The sequence below is a fragment of the Schistocerca gregaria genome, chromosome 1, assembly GCF_023897955.1.
Source record: "Schistocerca gregaria isolate iqSchGreg1 chromosome 1, iqSchGreg1.2, whole genome shotgun sequence".
In the NCBI taxonomy this organism is placed as follows: Eukaryota; Metazoa; Arthropoda; class Insecta; order Orthoptera; family Acrididae; genus Schistocerca; species Schistocerca gregaria.
Window position 1 is genome coordinate 962,839,382 of NC_064920.1, and position 17,287 is coordinate 962,856,668.

The window sequence follows — 17,287 nt, forward strand, 5'->3', positions numbered from 1 at the left end:
TGAGCTCCCCTTTTTTTGAACTTTTTTGATGTCATCCATCAGTTCCACCTGATGCGGATCCCACACTGCACAGCAATACTCCAGAACAGGGCGGACAAGCGTGATGTAAGCAATCTCTTTAGTAGGCCTGTTGCACCTTCCAAGTGGTCTGCCAGTGAATCACAGTCTTTGGTTTTGCTCTACTCACGGCATCTATGTGATCTTCCAAATTTAGGTTATTTGTAATTGTACTCCCTACGTATTTAGTTGAATTAGCAGCCTTCAGATTTTTGTGACTTTTAGCGTAATCGAAATTTAGCAGATTTCTTTTAATACTTGTGTGAATAACTTCCCGCTTTTCTTGATTCGGGGCCTATTGCCACTTTTCACCCCATACAGATATCTTACGCGAATCATTTTTCAATTAGTTTTGATCATCAGATGACTTTACAAGATGGTAAATGACAGTATCATCTGCAAACAATCTATGATGGCTACTCAAAACCTGAGACTGGTATACAATCTGGACCGGAGTCCTTGCCTTTATTAAGTGATTTAAGATGCTTTGCTACACTGAGGATATCCACTTCTATGTTTTTCATCTCGGCAGTTGTACTTGATTGGAATTCAGGAATATTTACTTTATCGTCTTTGGTGAAGGAGTTTCGGAAAACCATGTTTAATAATGCTTCTTTAGTGGCACTGTCGTCAATGACATCACCGTTGTTGTTATGCAGTGAAGGTATTGATGGCGTTTTGCCACTGGTGTGTTTTATCTATGACCACAATCTCTTTGGGTTTTCTGCCAGATTCCGAGACAGAGTTTTGTTGTGGAAATTATTAAAAGCATCTCACAATGAAGTAAGCACTACTATATTTTGAACTTGTGCAAAACTTTGGTGATCTTGGGGATTATGCGTTCTTTTAAATTTGGCATGCTTTTTTTGTTGCTTCTGCGACAACGATTTGACCCGTTTTGTGTACCACTGGGAATCAGTACCCTCACTTTTTAATTTATGTGGTATATATCTCTCAATTGCCGTCGATACTATCTCTTTGAAATCATTCCACATCTTTTCTATGCTTAAATGATCTGATTGGAAGGAGTGAAGACTGTTTCTTAAAAAGGCACCAAGCACATATTTATAAGCTTTTTTTTAATAGATACACTTTGTGTTTCTTTTCGTTGTAGGTGATATGCTATTCAGCCTAGCAGCAACTGCCTTGTGGTCATCGATCCCTGTATTCAGCATGATACTCCCTATTTGTCCAGGATAATTTTTTGCTAAGAGGTCAAGCATGCTTTCACAACCATTTACGCTTCGAGTGGCCTCATGAAATAATTGTTCAAAATAATTTTCTGAAAAAGCATTCAGTAGTATACTTTTGGATGACGTTTTGTGCCTGCAACATGTCTTGCATAGCCACAGAAATAAATCTACATCTACCTCTATCTCCTGTTCTGAAATTCACTCTTAAGTGCTTGGCAGAGGGTTCATAGAACCAGTTTAAGACCATTTGTTTACTGTTACACTCTAGATTAGCACATGGAAAAAATGAACATTTAAGTCTTTCCGTGGGAGTTCTGATTTAACTTGTTATGGCGTAAGCTCCCACATGTTACTTTCTCCTTGTTCTATCCTCACAGTCATAGAACTTTAATATATTCAAGGTTGGAAAGGGGCATAGATGTCAGGTTAGAGAATGGGTACCATTCATGCCTGGGTACAGTTACCACTGATAGCAATCAGTGTGTTAAGTCATAAATTTGTTGATTTATTAACACGTAGCACTTAATAACACCGACTTTCACATTCTAGTATTAAAAATTAAAAATACAACAGTAATTTTGTGGACTGTGCCATTCGATACTTTAATGTAACCAGTACAAATAATGAGCACACAGGTAGGCATACGTCTTATGAGGAAGAAGCAAGCTTGCCAGAAGTGTGTGTCTGTGGCCTGAACAGTACAACTTGCAGCCATTATCGCGTCGCAATGTAACAAACCTTATAATGGGCCTGCGCAGAATATTTTCACATTCGCAGGAGAAAATTGGTGACTGACACTTTTTGAAAAGATCTCGCCGCAACAGAAAGCATTTTTGTTTTAATGATTGCCACTCCAACTTGCATGTCCGTGACACTATCTCCTGTATTCCATGATAATACAAAACAAGCTGCCTGTCTTCAAACATTTTTCGTTATTCTCTGCTAATCGTATCTTGTAAGGATCCTGCACTATGTAGCAATACTCTGGCAGAGGACAGACAAGCATAGTACAGTGAAGACAATCTCTTTAGTAGTTTTGGTGCATCGTCTAAGTGTTCTGACAATAAAATGCAGTAATTATTTTCTTGGAACAGCATTGTGAACGTACCAACTTGGTTTCAGTTCATGTTAGTACACTCAAATGGTTAATTGCTGCACAGTTTCCGCCGTGTTTGAATATGTCCAAGTTTCTTTACTTTTTACACTATTATGTCAGATTTTGAATTTCCTCAGTCTAATTTTTTGAGCATTGCCTTTCACCAACTGATATGACCTGTTTTTGAATTTTGTTCAAGTTGTGCATTGTGCATTGACTGACCACTGGTCTTTTTCACAGCTTAATGATGTCAAAATAAAATTTATTGCAGTCTTTGACAAGCTCAAAGATGTCTCTGTCTCACGGTAAATCACATGTTGATCCTCTTCAATCATGTTGCTCACAGCATCTATGTTGGTTGGCTTCTGTGAACCAATTACAAACAATTTTTTCTAAAGGTGATTAATTACCAAAATTTGCATGAAGTGATTTGAGATGTAGTAGTCAATTTAGGCTTTTACGAAAATTGTAAGAAATCATACAGTGAAAGCCTTCCATGAAATTTCCATTTTTTCCACTACATTGTTTCTTTAAACAAATCATGGAGCCAGTTTCTGGGCACTGCTGATTCTAACAATAAGAAAAGTAAATTTTAAAACAATAATTATGTCACATTGTAGTATTTTCTGTTGCTGGTGGCTTATCTGAATCTATCCTGTGTAGTGATCATCATGCTGTTTTATATTTAACTGCAGCTGTGATCCATCTATCATTTGTAGACTGCTATTAAACTGAGATGTAACCTGTCAATTTTCATATCTCCAGTTTATTCTTTGTGATATCACGAGGGGTCGTCCTGTGACCTTCCTACCACAGTGTGTCAGTATACATTGTCTCTCTTGCTAACCGTCGCTAAAGGGTCAGCGGAGCCATGCACTTCTAAAGCCTACCATCCGTGTTGTAGAACTGTCATACTCCAGATTTTAAAATGTTTGTCATCACTTTCTGTTGGTAAAAATCCTCTCGATAACTTCCCCAACTTTTTTAGTAATTTACGTTCCCTAAACTTTGTTGTTTCACAATACCGGTAGATAGTGCAGTGTCACAGAAGGAGCTTAATCCAGCAGTAGTACAAATTCAAAATTTTTAATACCAAATTACTATTTTTGTATGTCTCAAGGAAGCTCACAGTGTCCAGCTCTGTTTTGCATTACTTTTCCACAGCAGTTACTGTGATTTTCAGCTATGGAATCCAAATAATAAACATCATTAATGATATGTCACATTACTTAATAGTTTTCTCTAATGTTAGTCACAGTACCAGTATTGTATGTTAAAGTATTTGAATTTCCAGTTAATGAACATCTCTTGTAATTGTGATTTCACTCTCCTGCAATAATCACTGTCTAGTACTCAGTATGTGTCCGTCTTCATTTTCAGTCTAAAATTAGACAATTAATTCATACTCAGGAAGTGGTGTTTGAGCACTTATTGATATACTTTGAAGGTGAAACTTCCTGTAAGAAAAAAAAGATTTCAAAGCAAGTAAAGGAAGAGTCTCCTTTTGTGCTTCTGGTGGTTTTTAAAACGCTTACATTTAAATCATGATCAAACAATGTTTCTCCTTACAGGCCTTTTGCAATTCTCTTTGGAACTTGGGTATATGTTAGTCAAATGGTCTTGGTGTGATATGGTGTATTTTTCCAGTCAAATTTAGATTATTGGAAGGCTTGATGTGATATATGGTGTTTTCATCTTTTTGCTTGAGAAACTATGGCAGCACCATTCATCATAGTGATCTCAAACAGTCTCAGTTATGCAAACTTCTGTATATAATTACTTCTGTCTTTCAAATATTAAATTACAATGGAAACTCCAGGTTGGAATATGAACAATGTAGGGAAAGATAGATTCCTACTTAATGTAAAGACCACTCGTTAAGTTGCAGACAGGCACAGCTAAAAGGCACTCACATAAACTGTCGGCCACAGCCTTCGCCAGAAAAGAAAGAGAAACACACACACCATTCATTCATACAAGCAAGCACGCCTCACATATGACCGCCATCTCTGGCAGCATAGACCAGAACACAACTGCCACGGGGAATGGGAGCAGCAATCTGGAGAGGGTGGGGAAGGGGAAGGGATAGCAGCATACAGGTGGGGGCAAGGGGAGCACTGTCTGGCAGAGTGTACAGGAACTATACTGCCAACTTCAGGAAGTTGTGGAGGAAATGGAGCGGAAAAGGAGAGGAGCAGGGAAACACGGGCGGAACCATTGGCAGAAGGCAGCAAAAACAAAGAAGGTAGGAGACGAGAATGGGGAGGAGGTAATAGGGCAGAGGGTGTGGGAAGGCCATGTTACTGTAGGTTGAAACTGCGATAATTATGGTAGCAGAGACTCTGTTGTGAGGATAACTAACATCTGCACAGTTCAGAAAAGCTGGTGGTGGAGGTGAGGATCCAGGTGGAATGAAGCAGCCATTACAATAAAGGATGTTATGTTCAGTTGCATGTTAAGCCATAGGTTGGTCTACTTTGGTCTTGGGCACAGTGTGGCAGTGGCTATTAATCCTGGTGGACAGCTTGTGACATTCGCCTGCTTTATTTCATTGTTGATAGTCATCGGTGTCGATGTATTGCGTTCTTATACTGGCTGTAAAATGGGAGGGGGGGGGCGGTGGTCGTGGAAGTTCAACACTGACTACTGTAAATGAAATGATGTACCAAACAGTTGCACAGTTGTGTTTCACTGTTTACAACCCCCCCCCCCCCCCCCCAACCACCCTCCTCCAATACTACACAGTTAATATGGCCAGTTCACTATTGACACTGTAATTATTTTAAACGTGGCCTATTTGTGTTACACTTATTTCATGGTTAAGTTGATGCATGTGTCTCGTCTGAAAATCATCCGTGGACTGATTGACTCAGGACCAAAATTGGAGACTTCATATATCCTCACAATAATAGGTACTGAAACCATGCATTGTTTGATATTTAATTTACAGAAATGACAATTAAAATATAACTCATTCATTTAACTGAATATATAGAAATATTCCTTCTTTTTAACAGTTTCTTCTACCACAAATGTTTGTCTGAATTATTTGTTATGTTTAAATAATGAAATTAACAGATATAGTTATACTAACAATACTTTTGACAAACTTGGTAATTATTTTCGAATTAATTAAGGGCTAGATTTGCTATATATTTTCGAATAGAGCCAAATAAATACTTTAAGAATCCTAGTGGTGGTTCTTCAAAATGTTTATAAAAGTACAGAATTTATATTTGTTTGCAAGTCAACAACAGAATCTAAGTCACTAAACAGTTACTGATTTCACCCTATAACAAAAGATATTAACTAGGAATAGTCAAAATAAATTAGAAAATTGTGATGACATACACAAAACTAAACACAAAATTGGACATGGTGCTATATTCCTTCAGACTGAGGGCCAACCATTTTTCTTTTATGAAAATGCAGATTATACTCATGTAAGTTAAAGATAATTAGGCATAAAGAAAAAAATGAATTTAAGGAGGCAGATGGCAAAACAAGAAAGGAAGTAAAGAGATCCCAGCTTGCTTCATCTCAAGCTGTTTGGTAGTCATACCAGTACAAAAAGCTGTTCAATGATTTTGTGTTGATATGACTACCAACGAATTGTCTACTGGGGTGAATTTCCACCGCCAAACTGTGGCCAAGAGCAAAGTAAACCACCGTGTAGCACAACATGCAGCTGGACAGAACATGCTTGATTTTAGTGGCTGCTTCACTACCTGAGCCATCTAGTTCCTTCCCTCAACCACCAGCTTTTCTGAACTACACAGACGAGAGTTTTTCTCACAACACATTCTCTGCTCCTGTAATCATCCCAGTCTCAACCTAAGGTAACATACTGTTTTTGCACCCTCCACCCAATAGTCCCCCCACCCCCGCAACTTCCTGATGCTGTAGCTGTTGGCAATTTAGTTCCTACACACTCCACTAGACAATGCTCCTCTCTCCTCCCCACCTATACACTGCTATCCCTTCCTCTTCCCCACCCCCTCCAGTTCTCTCCTTTCATTCTCCATGACAGTTGTGTTCTGGTCCAAGCTGCTAGAGGTGGCGGTCATGTGTATGTGAGGTGTGCTTGCTTGTTTGAATGAATGGTGTGTGTTTCTCTCTTTTTTTGTGATGAAGGCTGTGGCTGAGGAATTATGGTAAGTGTCTTTTAATTGTGCCTGTCTGCACCTTAACGTGCCATTTTTAGGGTAAGTAAAGATTCTATCTTTTCTTACATTGTAAATATTAAATTACGCACCATGTGGAATATGCTTTTCTACACAGTTGCTATAAATGCACCACTGCTGTTTTGAAGATAACTTGTACTTCTCTGCAATGCCCAAATGCACATACATTGTCCTTACACACATACACTGTTTGAAATATACTTACTCTCTTCTTCTGCCCACTCCATGATGTTGTGAGCTACATTTCCAGCTGGGACTTTTTCTCCTGGGACATGCTCACTGATTAAATTTAATTAATGACTGACTCTGAAATTTGTATGACATCAACTCTGTGACATTTTGGATGTCATCGAACTTCACCCCAGGGATTTCAAACCACCTCCTCAAACAAACGGGAATTATTGATGGCAAAGGTGTGCGCATAAATTGTTGTCTTTGACTGGGACACAAAATAAGTAAAGGGTTTTTGCAAATAAGAAGTTGGAAATATGACTGCATTAAGTTTCCCACAAATTGTACTGGAATAAAAAAAGGACATTGGATTTTTCTGGTTAGTAATTGAGCCTCATGTTCTTCTTATATATTATATTTGAACATTTTAAATTGAAATTTTGTCAGTATATATTGCAATATTTTTAGCTGCTGTTTGTATATGCTTCATTCGCATTTTTCTCTCGGAGTAGGTGATAAGAGAGAAATATATGGTACATCAAATTTTGATGCATTATTTCTATCATGTCATTTTATTGCATTTATTAATTGTGGAATTACTGACTGACTACTTTTAGGGAACAGCAAAGTTATTCTCAATAGGGTATGGTCTTCAAGTCTGTCTGAGACTGCTGCTTCAGATTCGTAAACTTGTACGTCACCCGAAGATGCTACCTGGTGTACTGGTGCAACGAGATGCATTCAGATTTGGAGCATTTCTTGGGGGATTTTCTGGATTATTTAGGGTGAGTACAAATCTCTATAAAATTGTGACAGAAACTAAATTGTGTTTCTGTTATTTCTTACACATTTTGCAGACTTGAGGTTCATTATAAAAGAACCAAATCAGCTTTGTAATTCATTCTCTTGACTGTTCGTCTTGTTTCAGCATCTTAAAAAAAGTTCAGCTGAGTCGCGTACTACGATAGACCCATACTGCAACAAAAATATCTAGCTGAAATGTCCATAGTTTTGTTATCAACACATGTTTAATTTTGCAGTGTTGATAACAAGGGTACCCCAAAAAATGGGAGCTGCTGCAACAGTTCATGTAATTAAATTAAAAACTGCAATAATGTTTGCAATAGCATACTGTGTGTCACTGTCTAAACTCACAGTACATTCTGTGCAATTATTGCTGCTACTTGTATGTAATTTATATACTATTTACCCTACAGTTCTGTGTAGTTTAATATATGCTTATTTCTTTTAACTTTTGCATTCTCTTGTCTTGCCTTTCAATTATGAAGCGGAAACTTCAGATGCTTTGTTCAGTTTTTGTCAACCACTAGTCTTGATATTCCAGAACTGGTGACTGTTAAGAAGGTGCCCTTGTTTCATCATTTGTTTTCAAACATCAAAATGACTTTTTTTTTTGTTCCCACCATGTTTCATGCTAATCATTCCATCTTTGCAGTCTCACTAGAGAATACATTTGTGATTCTGTTTCGCAACTTCTTCTGCAATTTTTATCTTTTAGGATTCCTTCTGGTGCTAGTTATTCGCTTTCAACCAGAATATTCAGGTGGTATCTTCAAAATCTTCTCAATCTCAGTGTTGGTCAAAAACTTTGACATATTTATCAGAAAAACGCACTGCTAGCAGAGCAAGAAACCTGCAAAACTCCAATTCCATGTGTCAATGCAGTGGTTTTGAACAAGTAAGGGTTGTCTGTGAGATTGCCAAAATAGTTTGAGAAACATCCACACAATGGCAGTACCATACAGAGGTCAGTTCACAGTTCACCAAGCCCAATTAGAAATCATGAGTGCAGTAAAAGCAATGTGAACTGAGGAAGATGAGTGGAGCTCGGGCTTGGGACACTTGCAGTGTGCCCACCACAGAGCTATGCTCAAGCTAGGTCTTAGTATTCACCACTAGCAGTGGATTATTGTAGACGTTATGGCTGCATTCAGCTACGTCATTGTCAATCATTTTTTGTATCTCTTCACTCTCTGCAGTCCTAAGATTCATCAGTAATGGATAGGACTCACAAAAGAATCTTCCATACATATTCCATACATATTCCATAATTGTTAACTGTTGAATTTTATCCATAATGGGTGCAGTTGAACGCTGGCTGTTCCTTTAGCGGGTAGAGAGTAATAATAGTTACCATTGGCAACAGATTTTATTTAATATAAGACCTGTTTCTGGCTTTTGTCCATCTTCTGGTAGTTTACATTCATTTACATGTTTCCAGCACTCAGTGTTGGATTGCGCTGTTGACATAAAAAATGAATAATGTGGTGATGACTAAATAGACACAGCTGAAACAATTGGAAGTGGCTAAATGACATGGATTGAAAAAATATTATTGTACTTACATATAGTTGTTGTATCTGTATTGTTTCCACATTACAGTTATAAAATTTTTTACAATGACAGTGACATGTTTAAAAATATTATTGTGCTTATATATAGGTGTAGTATCTATATTGTCACCATATAAAAATTTTTACAAACATATTTTGAATTTGTACCCATTAACTGCATATTAGTCAACATGTTAAGTATTGGTATGTCCACATTATGCCTTTGATACAGTAGTGGCACTTAAGATATTAGTAACTTCATAAGCACATGCATTCACAACATCTAGCATGTTTACATTGGAAAACAGAAACCAGCCCTGTGTTGTGACTGGTAATGGTTATTAATCTACACCCTATAAAGGAACAGTCACAGAGTTCAGCTGCACCAATCATGGATAAAATTCACTTCATGTTGCCTAGCCAGGCATCATCATGAGCTGTCAGAGCATTCAGAACATGTAAAATCAAGATAATGAAGCCCATTCAAGCCATCAAATTTAACAAAAACCCGTTTTTGTCTGAAGTAATACCTAATTACATTAAAACTAATGTAAGGAGGCCCACTCAATCAGCCAAAATTTGCAAAATCAAACTGTGAAATTATATGGTTAAAATCTGAAATCAAATCATTAATGGTTTATAAATGCGAAGATACACTTGACAAGCAAATGCCCAAACAGCACTTGGCAGTAAACAACTTCTTAACTCTCATTCAATTCATTTACATTTTAGATAAAATTAGTGACCAGGAGAGCAAAGAACAACTAATTGTATCAGCTAGACATTATCAGAAATACTTGCTCTCAGTTCTTACAAAAGAAATTATAATCTCCACTCACGCCATAACAAATGTTTTATGACAAGGTGATAAACACCGCCACTATCACATTTGATAAAGATGAAACTAACTTACTTGCGAAAGACCTCAAACACATTCCACTGGCCCAATAACAGCAATATCAAAGATTTAATTGTGATTTTTGGGCAGGAGATTGTATTAATCATGATGGTGGCTTTCAACTGGATGAGGCATGGGACCTGATGATTTCTTTATCTTAAGGGCTAAAGACATGTACAGTGACAGTTAATTTTGTTAATTTGACATCTGAATTTTAACTCCATGAACCCGCATTCCGAAGGAGGACATACATGTAGTATCACCATTATGCATGCGCCTGCGCACTGTATATGGAGTCATATTCAAAGAGAGCAAGAAACTCGACAGAGGTTTCTCATGTAGTGCCTTGCCTTTACGCGTGCATCTCTGCACCAATTTTTGGTATAAAATTAGTGATGTGAACTAAAAACCTCCAGTGCAAAACACTCACCTGAGGAAGATTGAACCGTTGTCAACCATCATATCATGACGAATGATAGACACCATCCGGCTGCAATGTTGAAACTTCATGGAATAAGGATTAAATTGTCTGCCCTAAAATGGTGTGTGAGTCAGTAAAAATAAACAGTAATGAACAGATAAGTATTGGTTTTAAAGTTAAGGACATCATACACAAGAACCTCAAAACCAAAAACTTGCACAGTTGTGCAAAAATGACTCCAAACTGCTTATGTACTGTAATAGAAAGCTGAAGACAGGGTTCTGTAGTGAAATCTGACAAAGGTAACTCGGGTGTTATGTATGATTCTTAATACTTCAACAGACTTTGGAATTTTTTCATAAAAACAACATACATGAAGTGCAAAGTGACCCCACATCCAAATTCAAGCCCAGCTAAGGAAACTATTGATACTTTGTAATTTCCTGTTATGTGACTCTGATATCCTAAAATGCCTTGTCATGAACCTGTCAGCACCAAAACTACATTTTTAACCAAACATTTAAAGTCTAATTGCCCTATACTTCCAGTAGTTAAACGCTAGTGGAAGTAGTCCTGCATATTTTATCGCCAAGAAGCTAAAGGATGGTCTCAGCAATATTTATACTTTTCAAAAGAATTTCTCAATTAAGAATAACTGTGATGTTATGCAAGATATCGAAGACATATCAATACCAGACGGTGCCATACCTGCTTCAGTGGGCATCATAAACCTTTACAGCAATGTACCTATTTGTAAGACTAGATTAGATTAGATTAGATTAATAATAGTTCCATGGATCATGAATATGATATTTCGTAATGATGTGGAACGAGTCAAATTTTCCACAATCCAGATACTTAATGACTACTAAAACACAAAGAAGTTATCCATTACTGATGTAAATGAATTCATTGAACTGCTAGAACTAATTCTGTCACATAACAACTTCATTTCTGCCAATAAAATTTCTAAACAAGAAGATGGTCTTGCAATGGACAGCAGTTTGCCAGGAATCCTTGCAGATATTTACATCAGTCACATAGAAAATCAGTTCTTCTAGTTAGAATGTTAATTTAAAGATAATATAATTTATTACAAAAGGTATATTGATGATTCCATTATCCTCTACAATGGTACGATTGAGGAGATTGTAAAACTTACAAACACTCTCAGTAGCATGCACAGCAACATTAACTTCACTGTGGAGCATCAAGTGGATAAAGGAATAATTTTCTTGATCTTACAGTTCTAGTTTAAGTGACAGACATGCCTTTCAAATTTACTGAAAACCCATCACCATGATGTTGTCATAAGCAGCTTGTTATGTCATCCAATACAACACAGAATTCCTGAGAGCTGTCCTTAATCATATACCTAGAAGTACCTCTCAGCCCTCTCGATGAACAAAATGAAATTAACATTATCAAAGAAACTGCACACCAGAATTGATACAGTCCAGATATAATTTATAAACTTCACAACAAAATCAAAAAGAAACCATACACGAACATCTGCCAACTCTTCTGGTTTAGACAGGTAAAACCTGATTTTCCACGTCTTCTCCCGCCCCCAGATTACACCACTATTTCTCCCAATTTTTAGGTAATTACTGTTAAATCTAAGATACTTGTTTTGGAAACCTGTGACTTCAGTTTTTTTACCAATGATTGGAAGCTCTTCCACTCATTAGTGTTTTTAATTGATACACATATCAAAGTTTATGGGAATCAAGAATTCGCATGCAGCCTGTACAATGTCTGTTATTTTTCCTCCTCTTCCCGTGAATTTTGTAGAATCTGAACTCGTATTGCTCAGTGTTGTGCTCTGTTTGGACTTATGTTTGTGTGTTGTCATTGTGCTAAGTGAAGATGATTATTATCCAGTGTTTTTGTGGTTGGACACTGTTCTTCGGCAGTCATACTTTTTTTTTCTAAAACCGTAAAACATCACAACATAATACTGATTACCTGGGCAATGCTACCAATAGAGGGTATGGAATGAATATTTTGGATAGTTCTAGTGTTTTCACTTGTGGTTTTATAGCCATTGTATAACTTTGTGGCATCATAGGGAGAAACTCGCACAGTTTTCTTGAACTTATACTGAAAATGAGTCGTGGGTTTTGATCATTCGACCTACTCATTTTTAAAATTGAATCTCCCTTCCTTTTTTTAAAAAAAGGTTGGCAAATATGTGTACACCTCCTAAATCAGATGTACAAGAACAAAGAAATGCATTTGCCTGCATCCTCTTTATAGGAAAAATTCCATACCAAGTTGCTAACCTTTTCCATAACAGTGATACTCTGGTATTCTTCAGCACTAACATTAAGTGACAGCATTAAATCATTCACTGCAGTAAGAGACATAGCAAATCAGGTATTTACAAATTTTAATGTGACAACTGCCCACATTTCTACATAGGACAGACAGAAAGTAGTCTCACTGTAAGATACCAAGAATCATGTGAGTGCCTTCCAGCTAAATAACTTTGGTGCAGAATTGTTCCAAGAAGGCTGTGGAACATAGAGAGATGGGTCAGTTCGTACCACTCTGACCCCCCCCCCCCCCCCCCCCCCTTCCCCCGAGGAGGACACCTCATCCAAATGACATTGCAGGACAGATCTGCGCCCTCGTTGGCTCTGGCACAACACAGGAAAAGTCTAACACATTGTACACTATCAGAGGTGACAGTCCGGACAGTCCGTTGCCTTTTATTGTGCCATGGGTTACATGTGTGTCGTCTGCTTCTCTGCCTTCTCTTTGATGAATGTGCAGAAACATGCTAGACAGCAATGGTGTATGGAACAATGTCACTGGGGACAGGAGTAGCATCAGATAGTGTTTTTGGACAAATCCATGTTCTGCTGAAAATGATTGCCACATTTTGGTTCATCAGAGATGGGGGGGAGTGGCATCACAATGACTGCATTCCCACAAGACATACAGTGCCAACTTGGCCTTATGGTGTGGGGTACTTTTGGGTACAACCACAAATCAGTGTTGGTGCATGTCCAGGGCACTGTGACCAGTGTGAAATACATGAATGACATCCTATGACCCATAGCTGTACCCTTTCTGCACACCACTTCAGATGCCATTTTTCAGCAAGACAATGCAAGACCACTTGTTGCTGCACAAACACGTACCTTCTTGGTGACACAGGATGTCAGCCTTTTGCCCAGGTCCACCAGATCACCAGACTTGTTGCCAATTGAAAATGTGTGGGATATGGTGAAACAACAGGTGCCAACTACCATGGATGAACTTTGGAACCAGGTGAATGCAGCATGAATGGCTATACCACAGGTCATTATTCACATCAATTCCATCACACACAGAACAATTTATCAGGGGGCATGGAAGATCCTGTGCCAATTAGGCAGCGAGACAAACGCTGAACTGAGGTGACTGATCTGAATATACTAACATACATGTCCTGTGAATATATATTCTATCTCTAGTTGTTCAAGTTTTTGTTTTTCCTGAATAAGAGTGTATACGCAAGTACAATAATAATTTTCAGCATATACATAGCCATTTCCAATTGTTTCAGTTGTGTCTGGTCATCATCACATTATTGGTTTTTTACTTAAACAGTGAACTCCAACATTGAACATGGAAACATGTAAATGAATGTAAACCATATGAAGATGTGCAAAGTGAGAAACTAGTTGTGTATTAAATAAAATTATCCTCTATTATGACTGGCAGCAGTTATCCCTGTTTATTCGAAAATGCCTCTTTATCTTTTAATAAAATACCTTCAGATTGAGATTTTTGTTCTTTTGGCAATACAGGCGACTCTATTACTGTTAGTTTGCTATTACTCAATAACTCTTTTTTGATTGTTCTATTTCATCTACCAGCGTAATATTAGCAGAAGCCACTAAATGAATATGTGTCAATCCACGTCAAATCACCGAATTGTGGAACATTTTCCTGCTCGACCATCGTGGATTTCAATGAAATTTCATGTGAATATTCACACGTCTCCCCAGTTAACTCTGGTAATGTTTAATGTTCATTGAAGGAATACTGGCTGAGGTATAGTCACTTGTTTGACTCTATGCGTGATTTGCGCAGAGTGAGTGTGAATTTCAGGCAACTTTGAGCTGCTATATCTAGAGCAATATTTTGTTGAGAGAAATGAAATTTGGCTGTCTTGTATGACTTTAAGTGTTCTCTTAAGAATAATAATGTAAAGAATATTATGAACCATGTTCAGCCAGAAAATTTTAGGCAAAATTTCCGGGAAAAATCGGCGCCTGAAAAACATCTGGAAAATGCATTGGATTTTCCATTGTGTGCCAACAATACCTGAAAATGATGGACAAATTTGAGGGATTGTACCATGACAATGGTTTACTGTGTTTTGTTGGATGCATTTTTTCATTTGTGAAGTGACAAATAATGTCTCACTATGTTGGGGTGGTTCATGATGACTATGTTTACAGTTAATGCCATCATTGTATCTCACTTACTGCCTACCACAGAAGTGGTTGAAGTAAATAATCACTTGCCTTCTGGCAATTAAAAGAATTTTGTGTAGCCACAAAAATGAGTTGTGGAATGGAACTTTTTTGGCACTAGCCACAGGAAATCTCTGTGTGATGGGATTGATAGCACAACCCAGTGACTAGCTACTTGTGCAAGTCTATAAACGTCAACAACAAATCAAATATTGACACCAAAAGCTCTGTTTAGCTGTTGCAACCAAGATAAACATGGCATCAAGTTCTGATAAAAGAAATCAAAGAAAGCAAAAAGTTTCAGGAATAAAGAAGACGAGATCATCATCAATTTACCACTTGATTCGAGCTTGGGCCTTATCAGCAAAGTTTTTAAATTTTGTTGCCAGGGTAGGTAATGTGACCATGCTAAGCCTTATGTATGATAATGAATGGTGGACCAACAACATAATTGACATATCAACAGAACAAAAACGATGCACTAATAAAATTTATGCATTGTCAAGGCCCACACATTCATTTTATTGGCCTGGAAGACAGGATGTTTGTTGGGTACCAGTACAACACCTCATTTTCATGCTCTCTGTTATTTCAATGTCGCCATCTCGCTGCCAGTATCAATTTCCAATGATCTGTAGAAAGTGGCTCAAAAATTTTGAAAAATATAAATAAGAATATTGAGAAGTTTAAAATTGAAATTGCTGTACTTTTTGCTTGCCATCTATGTGAGATACTCCTACCTATTTTGAGAATAGCAGATAAGGTACGTAGAAAATGGCTTTGTTAGCAGACAGGTCCCACCACAAGGCTATGGAACTTAAATTAAGACCCCTATGGTGATGGTGTTAATGGTTCATGTTTTTGTACCAGTAGTGACAATGTTAATGCCACAATATAGTGAGATATTACTTGTCTACAATGAAACACGGACAACAGGTTGCTGCAATGTAGCCTGTTGCCGTAGTAAATTCCCTCAAATATGCCCGTCATTTTCAGGTACTGTTAGCATGTATTAGAAAATCAAATATGGTTTTCTAAATACTTGAAAACATGCTCTCTCCAACTGTGATTAGTTTGAAATCAGTTATGGAAAACAGATTGCCTAAAAGAAAGTTAAGTATGATCTCTTTTGTAATCTTTACAAAAATAACGTTTGAACTGATTTTGTAGAAATTTAGAAGTCAGTACATGACTGATACGTTACATTGGAAAATCTAATGTTGCTAAGTTGTAGTATTCAGAGTTACATACCTATCATGCCTTCAGTCAATGAGATATAATAAGCCGAAGTTAAAACTTCATTTGCAGTATGATTTTTCTGGCTATGTTGCCTGAATTTACGATGTATTGCCAGCCCATCTTGAAAAATAAACCCACGCGACTGGTGGGTGGAGGCTTAAAATATGTTCAGTGAGGCTGGTTTTGAAGCTTTAATAGAAAATGATATTTGTAAAAGAAGTGTTGAATGTGGCCAGGTTTAGTTTTTCACAAAACCATCATCTTTTTGATGAATTTATTGACAATTGGAAAATACTAGGTGAATTAAATTTTGTATTCCTAATCTTTGTGCCACCAAGCTATTGTGTATTATGTTAAATGTTCACCATGCGTTTACTCCACGAGATATAAGAATCTGAAGTTTACTTTTTTTGTGTTTTGATTTTCATCTCCAACTTTGATTCAAATTATTTAACATTGTCAGCCCATGTTGGATAATCAAATACACGTTTTTTTGCATTTAAAATGGCGGTCTTTCTAGTGAGCTCAGTTTGGAAAGTCTTGTAGAACATGGTTCGTTTGCAAAATCAGGTCAAAGGTACTGCATTTTTGACCTTGTTACAAAATCAACTTTGCACTTAAATAGTGTTGAAAAGTGGTATATAAATGAAACTTTATTTTGGAGAACCTCTTGTTATCAAGTTAGTGCATGCCAAGTTTCATCAGGGACTAATTCCTGAGACACAAGAAGCCAAACTTGGAAATTTTTTTATGCAATTTTGCCTAAAATTTTCTGGCTGATGTGGCTCATAAATTGCTTTCCATTTTTATTCTTAAGAGAATGCTGTAAATTGTAGAAGATGACCAAATTTCATATCTTTCAACAAAATGTTACCCAAGATATAACAGCTCAAAGATGCCAGAAATTCACACTTGCTCTGTGCCAAGTCGCACATGGAATCAAATAAGTGACTACATCTCGGCCAGTACTTCTTTGACGAATGTTAAATACCAATGATCATAAAAAAGCTGCATTGCTTGGCTAGCTTTCAGAATGTGCTTCCTTTTTTCAAGCTTGTAGGAAAAACGTGCACACAAACAATCACATATATGGACACTCCTGTCTCCCTACATAGTGCTTAGTCGACTGCCAGCGGTGAGTGTACTGTGTTTGGATCCGTATGTTGGTTGGGGGGGGGGGGGGGGGATGAAGAGACGTGGAA

The 17,287-nt window shown here is 37.3% G+C and overlaps 1 protein-coding gene across 2 annotated transcripts in view; it reads left to right on the forward strand.

Annotated features, from left to right (window-relative positions):
- Nucleotides 1-17,287, forward strand: part of LOC126276423 (transmembrane protein 135-like) — a 103,234-nt gene that overhangs the window by 53,246 nt on the left and 32,701 nt on the right. For both annotated transcript variants that reach the window (XM_049977276.1, XM_049977275.1), the window contains exon 6: nucleotides 7,319-7,486. In XM_049977276.1, coding sequence (XP_049833233.1) covers nucleotides 7,319-7,486 — 168 coding nt within the window. The remainder of the gene's footprint in view (nucleotides 1-7,318; nucleotides 7,487-17,287) is intronic.